Genomic DNA, 19,064 nt, shown 5'->3' with positions numbered 1-19,064 from the left:
TCTGTATTCACAGAGGAAAGAAGAGACCACTCAGTGCTGGCTTAAAAAAAGGGGAAATTTTATTACAGTGCTTAACCTGTTCTTGAGCACTTCATTAAAAAATGTTGAGGATACTGTGTCCGAGTTTAGTTATTTACATCCATTTAAATTGTAGAGAAAGCAATAAATTAGCAAGTTTTTGGAAAGCTTGCCACATTAAACACAAAGTTTATTTAAGTGGATGTTAAATTGATGGGGTAGTACCACTTCACTTGAAAATTAAACCACATGTTGAGATTCTGGATAATACAGACTGAGTATTCCATTCTTTTAATAGAATTCTGATCAAGTCAATGCTTACAATCCTGGTCTCAACCAAAAATATGTCAGATGAATGTGTTCTCCACCTTTCTGAAAGAACTGAACTGCTTGATGTTATCAGCGAAAGCATGAGGAGAAATTAACATATTTGGGCATTTCTGAAATTAATTTGAAATTAAATTCTGATTTTTGAATTTCCTGTCTGGTGGAGAAGGGAGCTAAACAATAAGTAGGAATTTCTGGATTGTTCAGGCAAGTTGATTGTTGTCCTGAGTGTCTTCAACTTCACTGACTTAAGTGTTTAACTCGAAGAGGCCTTCCTAGACATTGGCTGTTCCTTTTGGGGTGAGGCCACAGTGATGGTCGCACTGTGGCTGTCTCTGTCAGGTTCCCTCGTACCATGGATTAGGCTTGTCCAGCTTGCTTTGCAGTCTGTCCCATGGCTCAACAAAGTGTTACCTGTTCATGTCACATCAGTTACAGTTTTCAACCACAGATACTCAATTCACCTGATCCATCAGTGCTGAGCAGGAGTTTATGTGGAACAGATGGGGGGTTTTTTAAGCTTACAGCAAAATGAGCTGCACTCTTTGGATAATGTAAGAAAGTAAATTGAGCTTTTAGGTTATTAACTATCATAAACTTCCATCTTTCATGTTTTGTAAGAAGTGCTGATCCAGGACAGGAAGCAGTAACATTTTTTAGCAGGCTCTTGCATGTCTTTAGAAAACAACCAAGTTACTTAGCGCACAGGAATGTCACTGGTAAACCGCGGGGCAGTTTCCGATACGCTGAACGTGCTAATGTAAAACTGGATGCAAAACAGCCATGCTGCCATCACAAGGCGTAAGAGTGGGAGAGGAGTCACTTGGGATGCATTTTGGACAATGTGCCCTGTACACAAGGGCTGGGGCCAGAGAGGGAAGGCTTGGTGAGTGTCCCTAAGAAATGCCTTGCATTGAATACAGACACATGCCACCCCTTCTGAACCCAACAGGCGTTTGCTATTCTGGACAGGCAGACAGGGAATGAAGTCCCACAGAAGTGGCCACCAGCCACAGTTGGAGGGAAGGCACTCTGCTGCGAGGGGCAAGCCCAGTTCCCTGATGCCTTAATTCTGCTGGGCAGCAGCAGTGCCTGTGCCTGCAGGGGTTCCCACTGCACTGTCACTGTTCCCCTTGCGCTGCTGAACAAGGCAGCGCCGCTGCCCGGCTGGGCTGTTCCTCTGCTGAAGGGCAGGAGCAGCACCTGCTCCCCATCCTGACTGAAGCAGCTGGTCTGGCACTGCCACCCTGAACCTCTGTGTAAATACCAGAATTACTCCAAAGCACCTCTGTGATCCCTGCTGAATGCACAACTGAAAAAAAGTATTTTGAAAGCTGCTGCTTTCAAGTAGTCATTAAAGACAAAACAAAAGTTGGCCCATATTAATTCATTTTATAAGGTCCTTTTCTGTGGAATATGTGGAATAACAGGCAAAAGGAATAGGCTGTTCCTTACAAATTTAAATCTCTTCTGGGTTCTTCTGGGGCCTTTTCCCTTTGGGAAAGAAAGAAATTGAGCTTAACATTAAAAAAAAACTTCTAGTCTGTTTGTCTCTCCAGAATAAAATAGCTCACTCAGACAATAATAAGGAAACACAAAACCATGCATATAACACTACTCAAGGTTATGAAGCAGAGAAACAATACTGAAAAATACGAACTCCGATGTTAGAAAACTGGTGGAATCCCAGGTTTCATGCTAACAAATGCAAGCAAAATGTCAGATCTACAGCACTCAGAGTCTGTGTAATAAACAGACAGTGTGTGAAAGTGCGGGGCAATCACAGCTACCAGTCCTACATTGCACAGGTACAGCCAGCACGTCTGGGTCCAGACCTCAAGAAAGACAAGCTGAAGCTTCAGCCGTTGTAATAGCAGAAATAAAGTATATTTTAATTTTTACATGCATTTCTGAGCAAGTTTGGTTTTTTTTTCTTTTGTTTTTTTTTCTTTTTTTTTTTTTTTAAATACAGCCGCTCAGCTTCCCAAATCGTTTTACAAAACTGCGGGGACAAGGAACCTAATCACCCATGGAATTTTCACATGATTTTAGTGGGCACTTAGTTTCTAATCCCATGGAGGCCTGGTTTGCTTATTTCACCTGATTGGTCACAGGTTCCCACCACCCACTCCACCACTTTTACTTGAGCTGGACAGCTGATTGTGCTGGGATTATGCTCTGGGACATCTGGCCGTGTGACACAGGGTGCACAGGGACAAGCCAGCTTTCCCACGAGAGCTGTGAGAAGAAGGGCAGCCAGGGAAAGGAGGATGGAACCAGCCTGCTGGTGACCAACTCAACCAGAGTTTGTCACACATGGTGCAAGCGACCCAGGGAGACAATTGAGCATCTATAAAAAAATAGAAACCTCAGGGACAATTTGTCTCTAAGGTGTGGTGAGAAAAAGGTACATTATAAGAAACTGGCAGTAACAAATTTCTCAAATGGAATTAAAAACTTAGTGCTGTCTATCCTTTGAAATATGCCTTTTAAAAAAGTGATTTCAAAAGTTATGCTAATTAATTACAATTCCTACATCTGTTAAAAACTAAAACATTTAATCAAATTAACTAAGCTACAGCTCTGCCACAGTTATGACACAATATAGTGAAAGTCGGGTTTGAACTGAACACCACTTTTGTTGTATTACTCTATATCGGACAAGTTACACATGAAGAAGGAAGGAAAAATGTATAATCAGCATGCTAGGTGCACTATGCATTTTAAAAAGCAAAAAAAAAATATATATATTATGTCCAGAAGCAATGTTCACTTGATCTTAAATAACCTGGGGAACAATGTCCTTGCTGTGAGGAGTACTGTTGGTAAAGTTCAGATACTCAGATTTTCTAAGGGAGTTTTATGTTGCATTGCTGGGAGTTGTAACGAATTACTTTTTGGGAGCACTTCATGCCTGCTTTAGGCGTCCAACTCAGGGGGTCTGATCAGTTGTCTGAAGGCAGGAGCCCAGTTGTTTGGAGAGGCTAAAGACAGGGAGGTCTCTCTACACACCGTTAGGGCACCTTGCACCTTTGGTGCCACAAGCTCTCTCCAAGTGCCTGAGGACACTGAGCTGCCCAAGTTACAACCTGAAGATAAGCCCTGTGAAATACAATACATCTAAAAGCATAAATCTTTTATTTAAAAGTTAAAAAATACTGGTAAGGATTTATCTAACTGCAGGTACTTCACTAATGTAGTTATCATTTCAAGAAGGTTTTGTCCCAATACTTTCATTTTTATGTACCCTACTCTTCACCTTGGCTGGAGGAAAGCAAGGCAGTAGGGTGCCTTAAACTATTTGTAAAATAAACCTAAAAAGGCTGTAAGTCAAGTCCTCCTCTCCCAAAACCATAAAATATTCTTTCATGTATAAACCCTTCAGTTTCTTCATCCACTCTGCAGCCATCATGACCGAGCCTTCACAATTGTCTTTGGTTCCCAGATGGACACTTTCCACCCCTCCAGCACAAGTTAGGCAGGTTGTTTTCACCTACAAAGGGGTTGCAACCAAGAGGTATGCAAAGTATGTCTAGCCTCACTCGAGGATTACAGTTGCATGGTCTCCATTCTTACTTGGGGACTAAGGTACTGAATAAACTGATTGTTTCTCTGTGTACTTGCTACTTGGTTTAGTCTACTGCAATCCCTACAAGCAATCAGCTCAGCAGCTCAGTCAGGGCAGAGAAAAATCCAACACTCATGACCAAAAAGCTCCTACTGAGCAAGTACTGTACAGTCAAACAGTGGTGTCTTTAAGATCCCTTTTCTCCAACTCATAAAATGATTATATTTTCGTTGTCTAGAAAGCAATTTCCTATAAACAGGTGAAAAATACAAATGGCAGTCATGTACACAGACCTGGATCTGTAGGGTGCTGGGGCGTGAATATACTGCACACTGGCTGTTCTGTACTAACTCCTTACAGGAACAGTAAACACTTAACATTCACATAACAGAAATAAGCATATACCAAAGAGGCTTCACTTCTCTATTTGTACTTAGTGTGCATCCAAGTGTTGCAGCAGTTCAGAGGGACAAAGTAGCTGGAGTACTTGACATTCACACCTTCTAGAGGACTTAAAACTTTTAATTTTCTCAAGCTTCGCACACAGTAAACTACGTTCCTTTATTAGGAAGAAACATTTTAATGTGCAAGAACACTTTATTTGAAATTCAAATATATCTGGTGCCCTATTGGGAAGATTTCTTTGTCAGCTCTATTTTTATCAATTAGTGATTTCTGAAAGTAATCCTCACTTTGTTTTGGGAGTTTCGCTATTTTTTCCTCTGCTGCTCGATCTCTTTTTACCCCTGCTCCTGGATCGAGAGGAACTCCTGCTTCTGCTCCTGCTCCTGCTGCGTGTCCGACTGTGACTGCGGCTGCGACTGCGGCCTCTCCTCTTCCTGCCCCTGCTGTGAGATCTCCTCCTCTCTCGACTCCTGGACCTGCCCGACCGGCGCCGCCTCTTGTTTTTGCGGCGACTCTTTTTTCTCTCCGATTCTCCGTTCCTGCGGTAGGAATGGTCTGGGCTCGGGCTGCCCCTTCTCCTGGACCGGCTGTAATAGTCGTCACGATGGCTCGATCTGTTCCTCCTCTCAGAGTTTTTAGACAACTGATGAGTCCGTTCAGGAGAAATACGTATGTCTCTATTGGCCTCCCAAAACTCGTTGTTTGGATTTTTGAATACGTGAAGAAAGTTGCAGTGTTTCCCTCTTGGACACTTCTGCCTTTCAAATAAGCCTGCAACAGATTAGGGTTTGCTTTTTTATGAAGCAGACCTGTTGAATCTCTTTCTTCATTAGGTTCTAACTGGAAGCAACGTAATAAACTGAACTTTGCTTCTCCAAACATGCATCTGATCACCTATCAATTTAACTCACACAAGATTTATTTTCACTGTACTTTTCTTGGAATTAGCTTTTTAACAGCTATGAAGATTTGGTTTTAGCGTAGAACAAACTTAACTTTTCATTTAATTTTATTAAACTTTATTTACCTTAATGTAAGAAGGTATATCTAGATAAGTTACATGTTATATTTACTGCTCAGAACTGTTGACAGTCAGAAACTGCTGTTGCTTCTCAAGAGGTAAATTAGTACTTCCGGAGTTTCACCTTAAGATTATTATTTCCAAGGCTAGACCATGGTAAATCCACTAGAACCATTCAGGCATTTACATGACATGGTGACATACTCCCTTTGTTTCCTGATCTACACAAGCAAGTTAGCACATTTGTCTTCCAAACAGAAATGAATACAACATTAGGAAGATCTGAAAGCTACAGCCTAATCCCTCTTTTTCACTTTCATGAGCGAGTACTCTCCAGTAACACAGTCTCTTTTCCAAGACTCACCACATATGGCAGTTTTCCACCTTGTCACAGGACAGAATTCACAATGAAGCTGTCTGCCTGCATACCATCGTCCACTGAACAGAGCCAGAGCTGCCTGACAGTCCTTCTCCCTTTAAAGTAAAAATAACAGATGGCATTATCATCACACAATCACTTCAGACATCCCTTACCAATTCTGGGCTCCCACTACAGCATGAAAATGAACTGCATAGATGATACAAACACTTCTTGTTCATTACTCAACTCTGGAATTTAATTCTAACACTTGGTAAAACTGTGAGTACTTACGACTGGTACTGGACGTACACATTTCCTCGCAGGTGAGGCTCATAATTGCAACTGACCTGAGGGGATGGAAACATGAGGTTAGGGCAGTGGAAGGTTTATGCTGTACAGCAGCTCACACATTCTGAGATGGGCAATTCTCATTTATGACAGTTCATCCATATCAAATTAGAGATGATGTTTTTCTGAACACTTAGGGTTAACCAAGAAAAACCCAACCAAACAAAACCAAAAAAAACCAAACCCTCCATAAAACCCTTTCTGGCTAATGTGTAACTGTTTCCAGCATTATGCTTTGATTAACTCTAGGATCTTGGCTTCACTTAGTCCACAAGAAAGCTTATACTCCATTGTCATTGTAGGGGCCAACCCTATTGTGCAACAGCCAAATCCTGCTCTGACAACAAGTAGTAGTATCCTCAAGTGGAAATGAGGGACTCATTACAGTAAGAGACTCTAGAGCAATGTATCTCCACAGCATCCCTGTGAAATGGTTTCAAAAAGCTGAAGACACCAACTTTCACTGTACAATTGTGAAATACCTTTTTTTGTAATGATTTAGCATTCAAAGGGTATCTAAAGCTCTCAAAAATACACAAATTACCTTTGAAAAAGCTTGCTCCTAGTTACAAAAGATTCTGACATAGGCAGGTCCAAGCAGGTGGAACCCAGTTCTCCAGGGCAAACTGTGATTCCAGCCTCTGTTGCCCACAGACCTCTTCCAATATCTGCAGCAAACAAGGTTAGCGGCTCCTTTCATCCCTGAATCATGACTGACCCTCAGGGAGTACCTCTTTGTATGCTTGATTAGCAAAGGGTTTCAGCCACAATAACAAGCACTTGTATAATTATTACAGGAACAGGAGTCATCTATATTTTCAGATAAACAGTGTCAGTACAAGAACAAGTGAGAATGATTTTGCCATAGACATTTTTGGGTAGGAAAGAACCCTAGTGTTCTAGGGTAAGTGTTTTATCAGGACCTTCCAGATTCTGGAGCAGCTTCCCAGAAAAAGTCAGAATAAAACCTTGGGCTACAATAGAAAAGGCACTCAGCTGAAAGAGGGGTGTGTATAGTCTGATTGGAAATGGTCACAGATTCTCAGCTCACTCATAGTTAAGATCCCTGCAGCCAACATGTCATTCCGAAGCATCTCTAATGTAGCAAAAATGTGCATGAGAATCATCTTGCTGTTGCACAATTGCCTCAGAAGCCAAGGAATGCCACACTAACAGTCACAGGGACCCAAGCAGGTTAGCTTAGCACACCTGCACAGAACAATGGTACAAAGCCAAGGGCCTGACTGAGCTGATAAGGCTTTTCAATCCACGCTCCATAGGGAATCTGCATCCTGTCTTCTAGAAGAGGACAACTGGCTATTATTCCTTGAGTCAAAATATGGAGAGGATGCTCCACTCCTCCAAACAAGTAAAGGTTTCTTACCTATAAAGTTCATTATACAACTAAAGAAAATTCACTCTTTCTACTTTCCTCTTGCTTGAAATGCTAATGCCATCTCAGTCCTGAGGCAGCTGTCAGTAGATGAACACAAAAGAAGAAAAGGCACTATGTGCCTCCTGGTGACTGCAGGAAAACACTCAGGAATGGCAAGCAGAAAGGGATGCTGCAATAGATTCTCATACAAGGAGACTGCACCATCCAAGCTGCGTATTTTTGGGCAACATGGGACTGTTAACATACATCATTCAACTCAGGTCTCCATTTACAGATCCCTCTTTATCCCCGTAAGAAATAACAATACATAAATGGGAAAAAGTCAGTACAAAACACTGAGCAAACCAAATGCACAGACACTAAGGATGGATGACGAATCTCAAGACCATTTATATAACTTACCTTTCTACAATTCTTCCTACTGAAATACCTGCTATATTTTCAGTTCATTGTAATCTGATTTTGTTTTATTCAGCCAGCCCTAAAATGACATTGTTTGGGTGTACACTCCAAATACATTTCATGGCCCCACTATTTCATTCCTTAGGCGCAAATACAGTAGGTCAGATGTGTTTATACTGTCTAACAGTCTTAATGGACCCTCTTGGGGCTTAGCACAGGGTAAGAAAAGAAAGGACTATGAGATAAGTGGACTGTTGAGCAGTGTGAATAACTTGCAATATAGAAGCACAAACTTTTGTAACGCTTCAAGGGAATGGGGGAGGAGATTCACCCAGAGTAAGATGGTGCTCTGTAAGAGCAGTAACAAGTTTACAGGTGACATGAGAGATGCACAATTTGCTGAAAGAATACTGCATAGTTCGCTAGTGCACACAGACTTAAGGCTCATAAACCTCACTTAGCTGCATACCTTGAATTGAACCACCTTCCCCACATTCTGAAATTCAGGGAGTACATCCTCATAGAACTCCAGGAACTGCTGGTAGGTCTCCTCGTCACTGTACTCCAGACTGGCATCAGTGTCGTAGTCGTCTCTCCGGCACTGCTCCATGCCAAAAGTGATGAACATCCCTCGCACGAGCAGTGTCTTGCTGGACGTGGGGTAGTTATGCTTGCGAGAACACCTGGACGGGTGTAGTGAAGAAAGGAAAGGGGAAAGATTGGCACTTTCAGCAGAAAATACACTTGTTGAAGCTTCAAACATTTGCCATTTTGAGTTACTGTTATTATAAAAGAAAATCAATTAGTGGAAGATCAAGATATTTCAATTACAAAACCAAATCTTTCGGAGTGAGTTTGTACATAACCTTAATGCTTCCTTAATGCCTTTAACAAACACATTCTTGCTTAAGAAAGCAGAACTACAAAAGCTATAGATACCAGTGTTACAATGAGAGCTGAAGTAATTTCTTTTAGGCTACTAGGGTTAATGTGTTCCCATTTTCTGAAGGGCTTAAAAGATTGTCAGGAGTCTTTCTATAAAGATATTTAAAAGTAAGTCCTGGCTCATCTTTTTGCGAATTGAACAACTTTTACTAAAGTTGTTCTCATGATATGGGGATGGAAAGCAGGAATGAGAGAAGAACAGCACATTTAGACCTGCACCTGGATGAGTACAACACTGGTGTTTTTCCACTTCTAACAAAAAAATACCAAACCAAAACAGACAAACAAACCCCCAAGAAACCCTAAAAAACCAAAAAAACCCCACCCCACCAGCAAAAAAGATGCTTCTAAATCAGCTGAATTGTAATCTACATCTTCTCAGCAGCCATAGAAGTATTATATTTCCTTCACCATCCATCATATTCAGGCTACTTTGCTAAGATGCTGAAATACAGTTCTCCTCTAGACACCTTTAGATTCAGTAAGGACAGAGATGTTCTCCATCTTTATTTCACTGTGCTTTATGATTCCCGTTCAATATGTCCCCAAGCAACTGGGTCATGCACTCTTCAACACATTTCTCCTTTTCAAATGGCATGATGAGAAAAAACATCCAGACTAGTCTAGTCTCTTTGTGTCACTGGACAGCACAGAGAAACTGCAGGGAGGTCAGGTCTCAAAATGGACAATTACAACCCAGGCTTTAGCTAGGAAGTTTTTCTGTACTCAGTCAGTCAGAAATGGACTCTCACATTCTGGCTGATCCCCTAGACTTCAAAACGCAAGCAACAGAAAAATCCAATCTTCAAATCCAAAACTAAACTGTGAGATAATTAATTTGATAATTATATTTTTTTACATTTTAGAAATTGCCTCCTTTTGCTATTTAATTTCAGTAATAGCAAACAAAATATTAAACCCACCTAATATCATCTGTACACAAAATGATTATTCACATGACAGAACAAAAGGAACCCCAAGGAAAAGGAATGACCCAAGAATCCCATATTACTGCAAACTGTTAGGGTTTGAATTACTGGGGAAACTGGTAGTAGCAAACTCAGCCAGTTTTAGCCTCTTCAAGACATAGTGATCTTTGACAAGATTCAACAGTTATTTGTTGATAACACTGGCTCTTAGTTTTTCACAACTCCTTCCAACTCATCCTTCCAGTCCTACCCTAGCTGTACCAGTCCTTCTACTTACAGACAGCACCAGATGTTGAAATGACCAGATTATGAAGGAAGCAGATATGTGAGGAAAAAGAAGGAAGATGAAAGAGAGGTAGCTGACATCAACAAGGGTGAAAGAGGAAGGGCAGAATATGATGTTTCTCAGTATTTATTTTCCAAGGATTATTCATAGTTCAAATGCAAAGTTCAAAGCAAAACTGAATTATATGCAATCCATAAATAATCCAGGAGGTTATCTCCATTAAAGACCACTGAAACAAAAATACTGCTAAGATTACAAAGACACATTTGAAAAAAATGCTGACTGAAGTGGCATAGCTGCTGAAATTTTTATTATGGAATTCAACACTTATTTCAGAATAGGAAAAAAAAGATGTGAACTTGAAGCTTCCATATAGTTGAATTATCTTATAATTATCCACAGTATACATCACACTGGAACAAATTACTCCTAGCACAAAGAAAACTGCAATAGCTAGACCACATGTTTCAGTGATACAAGTTAGTAAAATAACCTCCTAAGTTTTTGCTGAAGATTTATGTAATAAATATCAGAGTCCTTCCCTGCTAAGCTGTTGTTTCTCCTTAGTACAAAAAAATAATCCGGAATTTTCAAGCCAGAAGCTGCATTTGGGTCATCACTGTTTGTGGTCACCAGTGAACATAAACTCATTTCTACTTCTGGCTTCCTCTACATCCTCTGGGAACAAGTTTGCCATTTGTTTCATATGAGAAAGTCTTTTCTTTTTCCAAAGCTGGCAAACATTCTGAGACACCTGACTAAACTGCAAATAATCATTCCAGCCCTACTCCCGAGTTTGCTGCTCATCTACCACAGTTGTCTTCCATCTCCCTCTTTGAAAGCAGAGTCTGGACTTGACACCCACTTCTACAGAGGTGTTGAGCTTCTCTTTTTGCCTTTTACTAACTTCCCTCCTGAGACAGGAGCACCCTGTCAGTGTACCAGAATCACAAGTAAATGTATCACACATTTAAATAGTCAGAACTCTGGAAGCTACCTGACAACTTTCCAATTGTGCAGATTTACCTTAATTTACTTTAGTCCATTTGGAATTTGAACATATGCAAATTAGAAAATATAAAATAGCATCTGACATACCAGACCTGTATTAATAGCAGACCATACACATTCTGTCAGAATGTATTTGTGCATGAGTCTAGGCTGAGGAAAAGTCAAGTCTGACCAATGTAACCAGAATGCATCATCAATAATATGTCATAACAATAAAGAACTCAATTCCAGCCAGGCAATGTTCTGCTCTCAATCCACATCCAAATACACAGAAGTATTTTATGCAGCAATTTTTCCTCAGTTTGCTTATGACCTAATTAAGTTGCCTCCATTTTATCTCCCCAACACACTTCTATCCTGGTAAATATTCAATGCATTACCTGTCTCCGAATCGGCAGGAGCCTGTTTTAATATAAAATGGGCAATTTGCTCTATCCTTCTCTGTTCCCAGGTTCTCTGGGGGTTCTGGGTTATGCCAACTCACACCATTCTCCAGCTGTGGAAGAAACATTAAAATAGACAAAAGTTAGAAAACAGTCAAAAAACAGAGTGTCAAAAATAAAACTTAACAACTGAATTCACATGCAGTTATGAGCACTATGTTTCTACAAGGCAAGCTGAACCTATTGAAAGCATTGTTTTTCAAAGTTGCCCTGTGCCTTGGGTCTCACTTTATACACCTGTGCCGTGGTTTAACCCCAGCCATCAGCCAAGCCCCACAGAGCCACTTGCACACAGCCCCAGCAAGCAAGATAAGGGAGAGAATGGAAGGGTGAAAGATACAAAATTCATGTATCTAAATAAAGACACTTTAAGAGGGAAAGCAAAAGCCAGGCACACAACCAGAAATTCATTCACTGCTTCCCATGGGCAGGCAGGTGTTCAGCCATCTCCAGGAAGGCAAGACCCCACCATGGGTAATGGTGACTTGGGAAGACAAACTATCACTCCAAATGTTCCCCCCACCTCCTTCTTCTTCCCCTGCACTTTATATACTGAGCATGATATCAGATGGTCTGGAATACTCCTTTGGTCAGCTGGGATCACCTGTCCCAGCTGTGTCTCCTCTTGACAAACCATGCACCCTCTGCCTCTTCGCCAGTGTGGCAGTATCAGAAGCAGAAAAGGCCTTGGGTCTGTGTAAGCCCTGCTCAGCAGTAACAAAAGCATCTCCACATTTTCAACCCTATTTTAAGTGTAAACGCAAAATGAAGGCCCGTACCAGCCACCATGAAAAAAAATAATGCTACCCCAGCCAAAAACACTACAACCTGGTAGAGAGAAAGCTAGGACTATTTACTTATTTTCCTCTGCAACAGCCCAAAGCTCAGCAAGCTCATCATTATCACTGTTATGTGCATCTAGAAAAGGCTAAAATAAAAAGTAACTTGCCAAAGGCCAGAATTTAAGAAAATTAAATTTATAGTTAGCCCTGGAAGTAAAAGCATCTGTACTGATCATCTTGGGTCATTAAGATTTCTATAATTCAAAATGGCCTCACCAAGTTGCAAGCCTTGAATGACTACAATCAAGACACATATTTAAAAAGGAATTTTCATTCTAACCAAACAATCTGTAAAGCTGACTGGCCTAAGTTCTCATTTTAAATCAACTGAAAATTCTTTTTAGTCACAAGCAGCATTTGACCCAGCTACCAATTCTGTTCATGACTTGCAGCCATAATTTTCTATCACCAGAACAGCCCTGTTATGTCAGCAGTAACTGAACCCTGAAGTGATACTCTAATGCAGTCCCTACCACACCATGTTTCTGATTATTCCTTTGCAGACATGACTGCTAATGCATCTTGAGCTCTGGGCAGGCAGCAGTTAAAAGCATTTCCTACCCATCTTATGAAACAGATTTCCTACCCAAAGAAATGTTGAAATATGATTTGGAATCAAATGTAACTCCAATGTAGCTATGGCAGTCAATATACAGTGGATAACTAGGTTAAAACTGATTTTTCAAATTCATGCAATGGTTTAGACAGAGCAAGAATCTTCACAAGTTTAACCATGTGACAGAGATAAAAAGCAAAATTATTCTCTAAGATTCAAATGCAAACTGCAGTTTTCTTTTCTACACACTACCAGCTTGAGATCTATGCTCTTTCAGGCATCCAAGCAGTGAAGCTTCTCCCTCCCCCACCTTTTCTTCTTTTCCTTAAGGATCTGTGCCCTCCTCCACCACTGAATCCTCTTATTTAGAGCCTGACATCTGCTTAAAAAGACAAGTTTATCTTGCCACCCAGGACTGACAGACTTATTTAGAATTACAATTCATAAATAAACCATCACTCATAGTGTTTTTTAACAGCACACAGCAGTATTTCCAGGTTCATTTTCACTCAGACCTCCTGAACAGTGATCAGCATGCACAACTGCACTGCCACCAACCAGCCAGAAATATGCTTAATTATGTTCCACCCAGTAAATAATTGTTTACAGCTCATGGAAGCCACTATATATTAAATTTATTCAGGCCATTAGGTTCTCGAGAGCAGATGGACAGCATGCTAGAAGGCAAATACCGGATGGAAATTAAATTACTTTTCAGTTCTTTTTTCAGAAAGTCTCTGAGCATACCTGGCTTTCAGCTTGATCCAGCATCCTCTGCACAGCTGCCTATAAATGGTGCAAACACAGGACTAGTGAAAACCCCGAGGACACGCAAAACATCTGGTTTCTTTAGTTAAGAATCTAATTTACAATGCTTAGTGATTATGCATAATGAAAGTGTGATGAGGTTTGCTTTAAAAACAGGAGATTTACTTTAGCTCTGTAGCAATTCATGTACTACAAAGCTGTTAAAGGATACACCAGACAAGACCCTCACATAGATGATTTTCTAAACTAAATTACAGATAACACAAAAGTTTAATTTCCTTTTTTAAAACTGTTATTGAACTACTGATGCTTAAATTCTATCTCCTGCTCTAGTACACAGCCTGGTTACAGGTAAGTCCATAATAATTTAGTTGACAAAATGTTTTAACTTACACATTTTATGGAACACACAGAAAAATGCAATACTTAGTGAGCCTCTGTTAAAGCAAGAGATGTAACTGGTAAGAAACTTAAATGTCGTAAGTTAACCATATCTAGCCTTCCAAATACAGGAAAGCAATGAGGGTATTCTTTCCCTTCCTTTTTCTAAGTGGGCTGAGCAAAACAATATCACTCTCCAAAACTAGCTGGACACTATTTCTAATAAATTGTTCTATAAAAAAGACATTTAAACATAATCAATACAAGAAAATATGGTAGGATCAGTTTAATTTGGAAAAAAAATTAATTAAATTAAAAAGAACAAATAAAAGTTTAAAAATGCAATTCAAGATGAGGATCCAGACAGCATTTGGTACTGATCACCAAAGACTGTCAGATATAAAGAAAACAAAGAAAAACGAAACAGAAAAAACAAACAAAACTCCCAAAACCACACAAACAAAAAAAGCCACAAAGTCACACTTTCCAAAAAAGCCTCAAACCACCACCACCACCCATCAAACTAGAAAATCTATTTCTTCATTTTAGGGAGGGAAATTAGAGGCTTTTTTTGTGTCACTGTTTAATTTTAATAAAATGCTCTTTCAAGACACAGGCAAAACCAATTAAAAAACTTTCTGCTGCTAAAATGGGTGGCTCTGCTCCTAGCTGGGTAATCAGTTTCCCTCTGGGTGCCTATCATTGCCCTCTGTGAGCCAATTTAACTCACTATCCCCATAAATAACAACCCAGAAAAACACAAAGCAAAGAATCCAACAACCAAACAAAAAAGAAAGCTGCTTCCATCTAGTTGAGGGACACATTATCCCACTGAGGGCTTAGGCAAACCCAGACACAAGGACAGAGGGGAGGAATAAAATCCTGCTGTTATCATGGTTCAACTCTCTCCAAACTCTCTCTCAACCCTAAATAAAGTTTTCTCTCCCTACTCTACAAAGAAAGAAATAGACACTTGAACAACTTGAGGAAGTTAGACAGGAAATACAATAACTGCTGTTCTTTGGCATTCCTCATTCGAGTGTTACACAATCAGTGGCACAACCAACAATTAACTGCAGAGAGCCAGAACTGTGTGCTCAGGGCTCTTCTCTGCTGTGGCTATCAGACACAGCTGCAAGACACCTCCCAGTGAAATGACTGGAAACTTTGTGGAGAATCTAAAACGACCAGATCCTAGAAAGCTGCAGTCACTCTTCAGTGGCAATAAGAGGCCACTCCTCACACTGGATTACTCTACAGGACATTTTACATCTACATCACTGAACTTCTAAAACTTAGGAAGAATGCATCATTAACAGAAATGTAATCAATGACTTGTATCTTCAATATCATTTTTTATTCCACCCAAGGAGCTCTGAAAAAAGATACGTCCTGTTGGATGAGTCAGATAAAGAAAAGCAGTAACACATCTTTTGATTAAGAACTGCGTTAAGGAACAGCAGCAATGTACTTCCATATTCCATATCCTCTTTGGGCATTTTCTCCAGCACTGACTGTGTTCAACTAGGACATTAAGGAAGGATTATCTTTAATATATGATGCAGAAAGTGCACTTATCAGAACCAGCATTGCCACAGTACCTTCTTATTTACCTGATATAAACAATTACACACTGTGAACGACCAGATGCATTAACAAGAGTTACACTTCAGTATATAAATCCCCGGATGCTCTTTAACACTGAGTAATGGTTTAGGAACTTAGACAAAATGGGTTAACTAATGCATTTGCTAATTATAACAAAATCCCTCTTCAATGTGCATAACTGTTGCATCTGATCATGTCACAGGATATAGAACATGTATATCCTCCCACCACCAAGAATTACCTCTCTCTCTCTCTTCTCCTGTTGTTTTTGCTGTGCCACTTCTCTCTCTTTTCTTTGCTGCTCTTCCCATTCTTCTTTGATCTTCCTCTTTACAATAAAAAAAAATAAATTAAGGAAAAATGCTTTACAAACAAAGTCAACACTACTACCATGTTGCATTACAACTCCCTGACCATTAAATTTTCATCCAGTCAGTAGCAATTAAATCTCTGAAAAAAACACTTTTAAGAGTTGTTGTCTTCTCTTTTCAGTTTTGCTTTTCTATACAAAAGAGTGGAGAATCTATGCTTTCAAACACATCAGTATCAAGAAAAATGGGTCCATCACAAAATAATAGAAGTTATTACACTAAGTCTACCTTTTTGCCAAGCACAACTGTAAGGTTTTAGATCTTTATACCTCTTCCTCTTCTTGACGCTTTCTTGCAGCCTCTTCTTTTTCCTTCTTTAGCTTAAACTCTTCTTGGGCCTTTTCTTCTCTCAGCAACCACTGCTCATGTAGTTTTTGTCTACCAAAGAAACCAGACACCACTTAAATCACCAGCTTAAGGACTACCCGTGACTGATACAACTGTCATAAATACAATTCAAATTTATTACTACAGCAACAACTGCAACTTATCTAATCTTACTTAAAAGAGTGATTCCATAGGAATCACTCAGTCTTTAGAGGAAAGGACTGTGCAGCCTGACATCTTCAATAAAGATTGCGTTTCACAAAATATATTCAAACTTTTCAAAATATTAAATTGATTACAAAAGTATTTACTGCATATATGCCATTTTCTAGATTTCTCACCTTTCTGCCTCAAGTTTTTTTTCTTCCTCTTCTTCCTCCTCTTCTTCCACTTCTTCCTCTTCCTCCTCAGACACAGATTCATCTTTTTCTGCAGCTTCTGAGAAAAAACCACAATTCAATGCATCTGCACAACTTCATGCTACAGCCAATATGGATACACAAAATTATATCTTTAAAAAAAAGTCAAAAACAAACCCAAATCACTTCTAGTTCCACTGACAGTACCAAATTACTGCAGTTACCTGAGTCTCTTAGTTTGGCAAGTGCCTGCCGCTTTTTTTTCCTCTTCTCCTTCTTCAGAATAGCTCTGTACTTTTGATGGCTGAAGATGAGAGAACATTACTTATGTTAAAACTGCCAAACAAATAATTTTTACTGTCAAACAAATACTAATCTACTGTACTGTAAATTATACATGCACTTAATTTCCTTCAGCAATACAAAATCCCACAAACTGCAAAATTAACGGGCAGTTATATGAAACAGTAACTCCACAGCAGCACCTGATATAACAATGAAATCTGTAAATCTGTGGCAATGATGTTCAGACTTGCTGGGCAGCAGCAGCAAGAAGACACCACACACAGGGGTCTCATCTTTTTTGAGCTCTGCAGTATTTGACATCATTACCAACTCCACGAAATCTCCTTAGGCTCCTAAAACTTGACCACTAGATAAGATATGGGAGAAAAACTTAGGGATCTCCTACCTTATAATTTTGGTACACCTTTCAGCACAATCTAGTCTTTTTTTTTACAGGACATGAAATTGCAGATCCTTTCTTTTGTCCTTTGATATTCTCCACAGGCCACAGTCTCAATGCACAGCTAACAAAACACAATCACAGCCCCCACAGACAATGCTCAGCACTACTCTTCTGCTACACAAGCTTGGCCAGACTCTTCCTTGCTTGTCCGACAGCTTTGAACAGCTGCCTACAAGCAGCACCATGTTTTCATTATGGTTAAAATGCCTCTAATGTGTAAAAGTCTTTTCACATCAAGCTCTTTTCTGTCAAGTTTCATTCTTTCTTCTTCCTAGCCAGGTTATAATAGAGAAAGAGGAAGGAAGGATGATCTTCATCTCTTGCTGTGCTACACCAAATGCTGCTGGGAGATCAAAACCTTCCCCTTTTGGAGTGTGTAATTTTAAAATATTCCACAAGCTCAACTCAGCCAGCCAGAACTTCACCCACATCTCCAGTCCTGTTCAGGATTGCTCACATCCTCACCACCTGCACACCTGTGTGTGCCAAGGTGACACCACAGTGCTTGTCCCGGCAGCAGTGCCTGCCCGCACAGACCAGTGTCTCCACCTGGACCCTCTGCCTCTGACCCGGCCAGCCTGGCCGCTTCTCACCTCGAGTTCCTGCCTGAAATAGATCGCATCCTTCAGCAGGTGTCTGGGGCTGACAAGCGAGAAGCTCCTTCCCAGTTCCCTGAGAACTTCTCTTTCTTGACACCCAAGGAAGGAAGGGATGGAAGAACTCCCCTTACTCCCAGGCCAGCACACGAGGTGGGCTCACAGGTGATGCGCAAGCAGCAGCGGCGCCGAGCCGCTCCAGGGCTGAGGCTCACCTCTCCCTCCAGCCGCCGACACCAGAGCACGGCCTTGGCAAGCACCTGGAGACCCCGACCGGGGAATCCCGCTGTGAGCATGGCTGCCCTGGCCCACAGGCTCCGCGGCGGGGCAGGACGGGGCTCAGCCCGGGCACGCACATACCCACACCGCTGCCTCCCCGCGCCGCGGCCTCCGCTGCTGCTCACACCACCCCGAGCCGCCGCTTTCCCCGGCGCGGGACGCTGACCGGCCCCGCCACAGCTCGGGCGGGCGGGCACGGCGACCTCGCTCCCCCCGCCGCCTCCGGGCCCGGTCGCCGTCCTCAGCGCGGCCGCGCTCCCGTCCTGCGAACCACCGAGCCCAGGTCCCCCCCGTCTCGTCCCGTCCCTCCACGGCCGCGCGGAGCTGCGCCACTGCCGGGCCCGGCCACGGGGCGGCCTCAGCCGCAGCCGTCGTGCGCTCGGGCGGTCCCAACCGGGACAGGGCCGCGACTCTCCGCAGGGACCCGCGGGCCCTTCCCCTTGTCCCAGGGGGTCCCGGCCCCGACCCGGCCGCAGCCTCACCTCGGCTTCCCCAGGGGGGGCTCGGGCACCAATATGGGCGCCGCCATCTTGGGTACCGACGGGACGTCACGTGACCCCGCGGCGGAAGGGCGCGCAATCGGTTCCGGCGGGTGCGCGCGGGGCCGGGCGCGCGCGGGGCTCCCGTGGCTGAGGGGCGGCGGGGATCGTGCGGCACGGAGAGCCAGCCCTTGGGGAGCCCGATTCACCAAACTCGCCCAAAGGCCACAAGCGAGGGAGCGCCCAGAACGTTCCGTTGTCACAGAGTCACGGAACGGGTCAGGTTGGGA

At 41.9% G+C, this 19,064-nt stretch overlaps 1 protein-coding gene across 1 annotated transcript; it reads right to left on the bottom strand.

The window, feature by feature from the left end:
• Positions 1 to 37: 37 nt before the first annotated feature.
• ZRSR2 (zinc finger CCCH-type, RNA binding motif and serine/arginine rich 2) lies at positions 38 to 18,856 on the bottom strand. Its single transcript, XM_042779022.1, has 11 exons — positions 18,778 to 18,856; positions 16,897 to 16,976; positions 16,655 to 16,751; positions 16,256 to 16,364; positions 15,857 to 15,943; positions 13,606 to 13,644; positions 11,398 to 11,513; positions 8,316 to 8,529; positions 5,992 to 6,047; positions 5,704 to 5,813; positions 38 to 5,089 (listed from the first exon to the last, which is right to left on the bottom strand). Exons 1-11 carry the CDS (start codon positions 18,822 to 18,824, stop codon positions 4,602 to 4,604), a joined length of 1,443 nt encoding a protein of 480 aa, XP_042634956.1. The 5' UTR covers positions 18,825 to 18,856; the 3' UTR covers positions 38 to 4,601.
• Positions 18,857 to 19,064: the final 208 nt, after the last annotated feature.

Source organism: Catharus ustulatus, chromosome 2 (assembly GCF_009819885.2).
Source record: "Catharus ustulatus isolate bCatUst1 chromosome 2, bCatUst1.pri.v2, whole genome shotgun sequence".
Lineage (NCBI taxonomy): Eukaryota > Metazoa > Chordata > Aves > Passeriformes > Turdidae > Catharus > Catharus ustulatus.
The sequence above is the reverse complement of the archived record's forward strand: the minus strand, read 5'-3'. Positions and strand labels throughout refer to the sequence as shown.

What these genes read in the sequence shown, in the direction of transcription:
- ZRSR2 (XM_042779022.1), bottom strand. Translation starts at nt 18,824, where the DNA reads ATGGCGGCGCCCATATTGGTGCCCGAGCCCCCCCTGGGGAAGCCGAG. An exon ending in TGCCAAACTAAGAGACTCAG is followed by an intron (nt 16,752 to 16,896) that starts GTAACTGCAGTA and finishes GTTTTTTCTCAG; the next exon opens with AAGCTGCAGAAAAAGATGAA. An exon ending in AGGAGAAGAGAGAGAGAGAG is followed by an intron (nt 13,645 to 15,856) that starts GTAATTCTTGGT and finishes CACCATTTATAG; the next exon opens with GCAGCTGTGCAGAGGATGCT.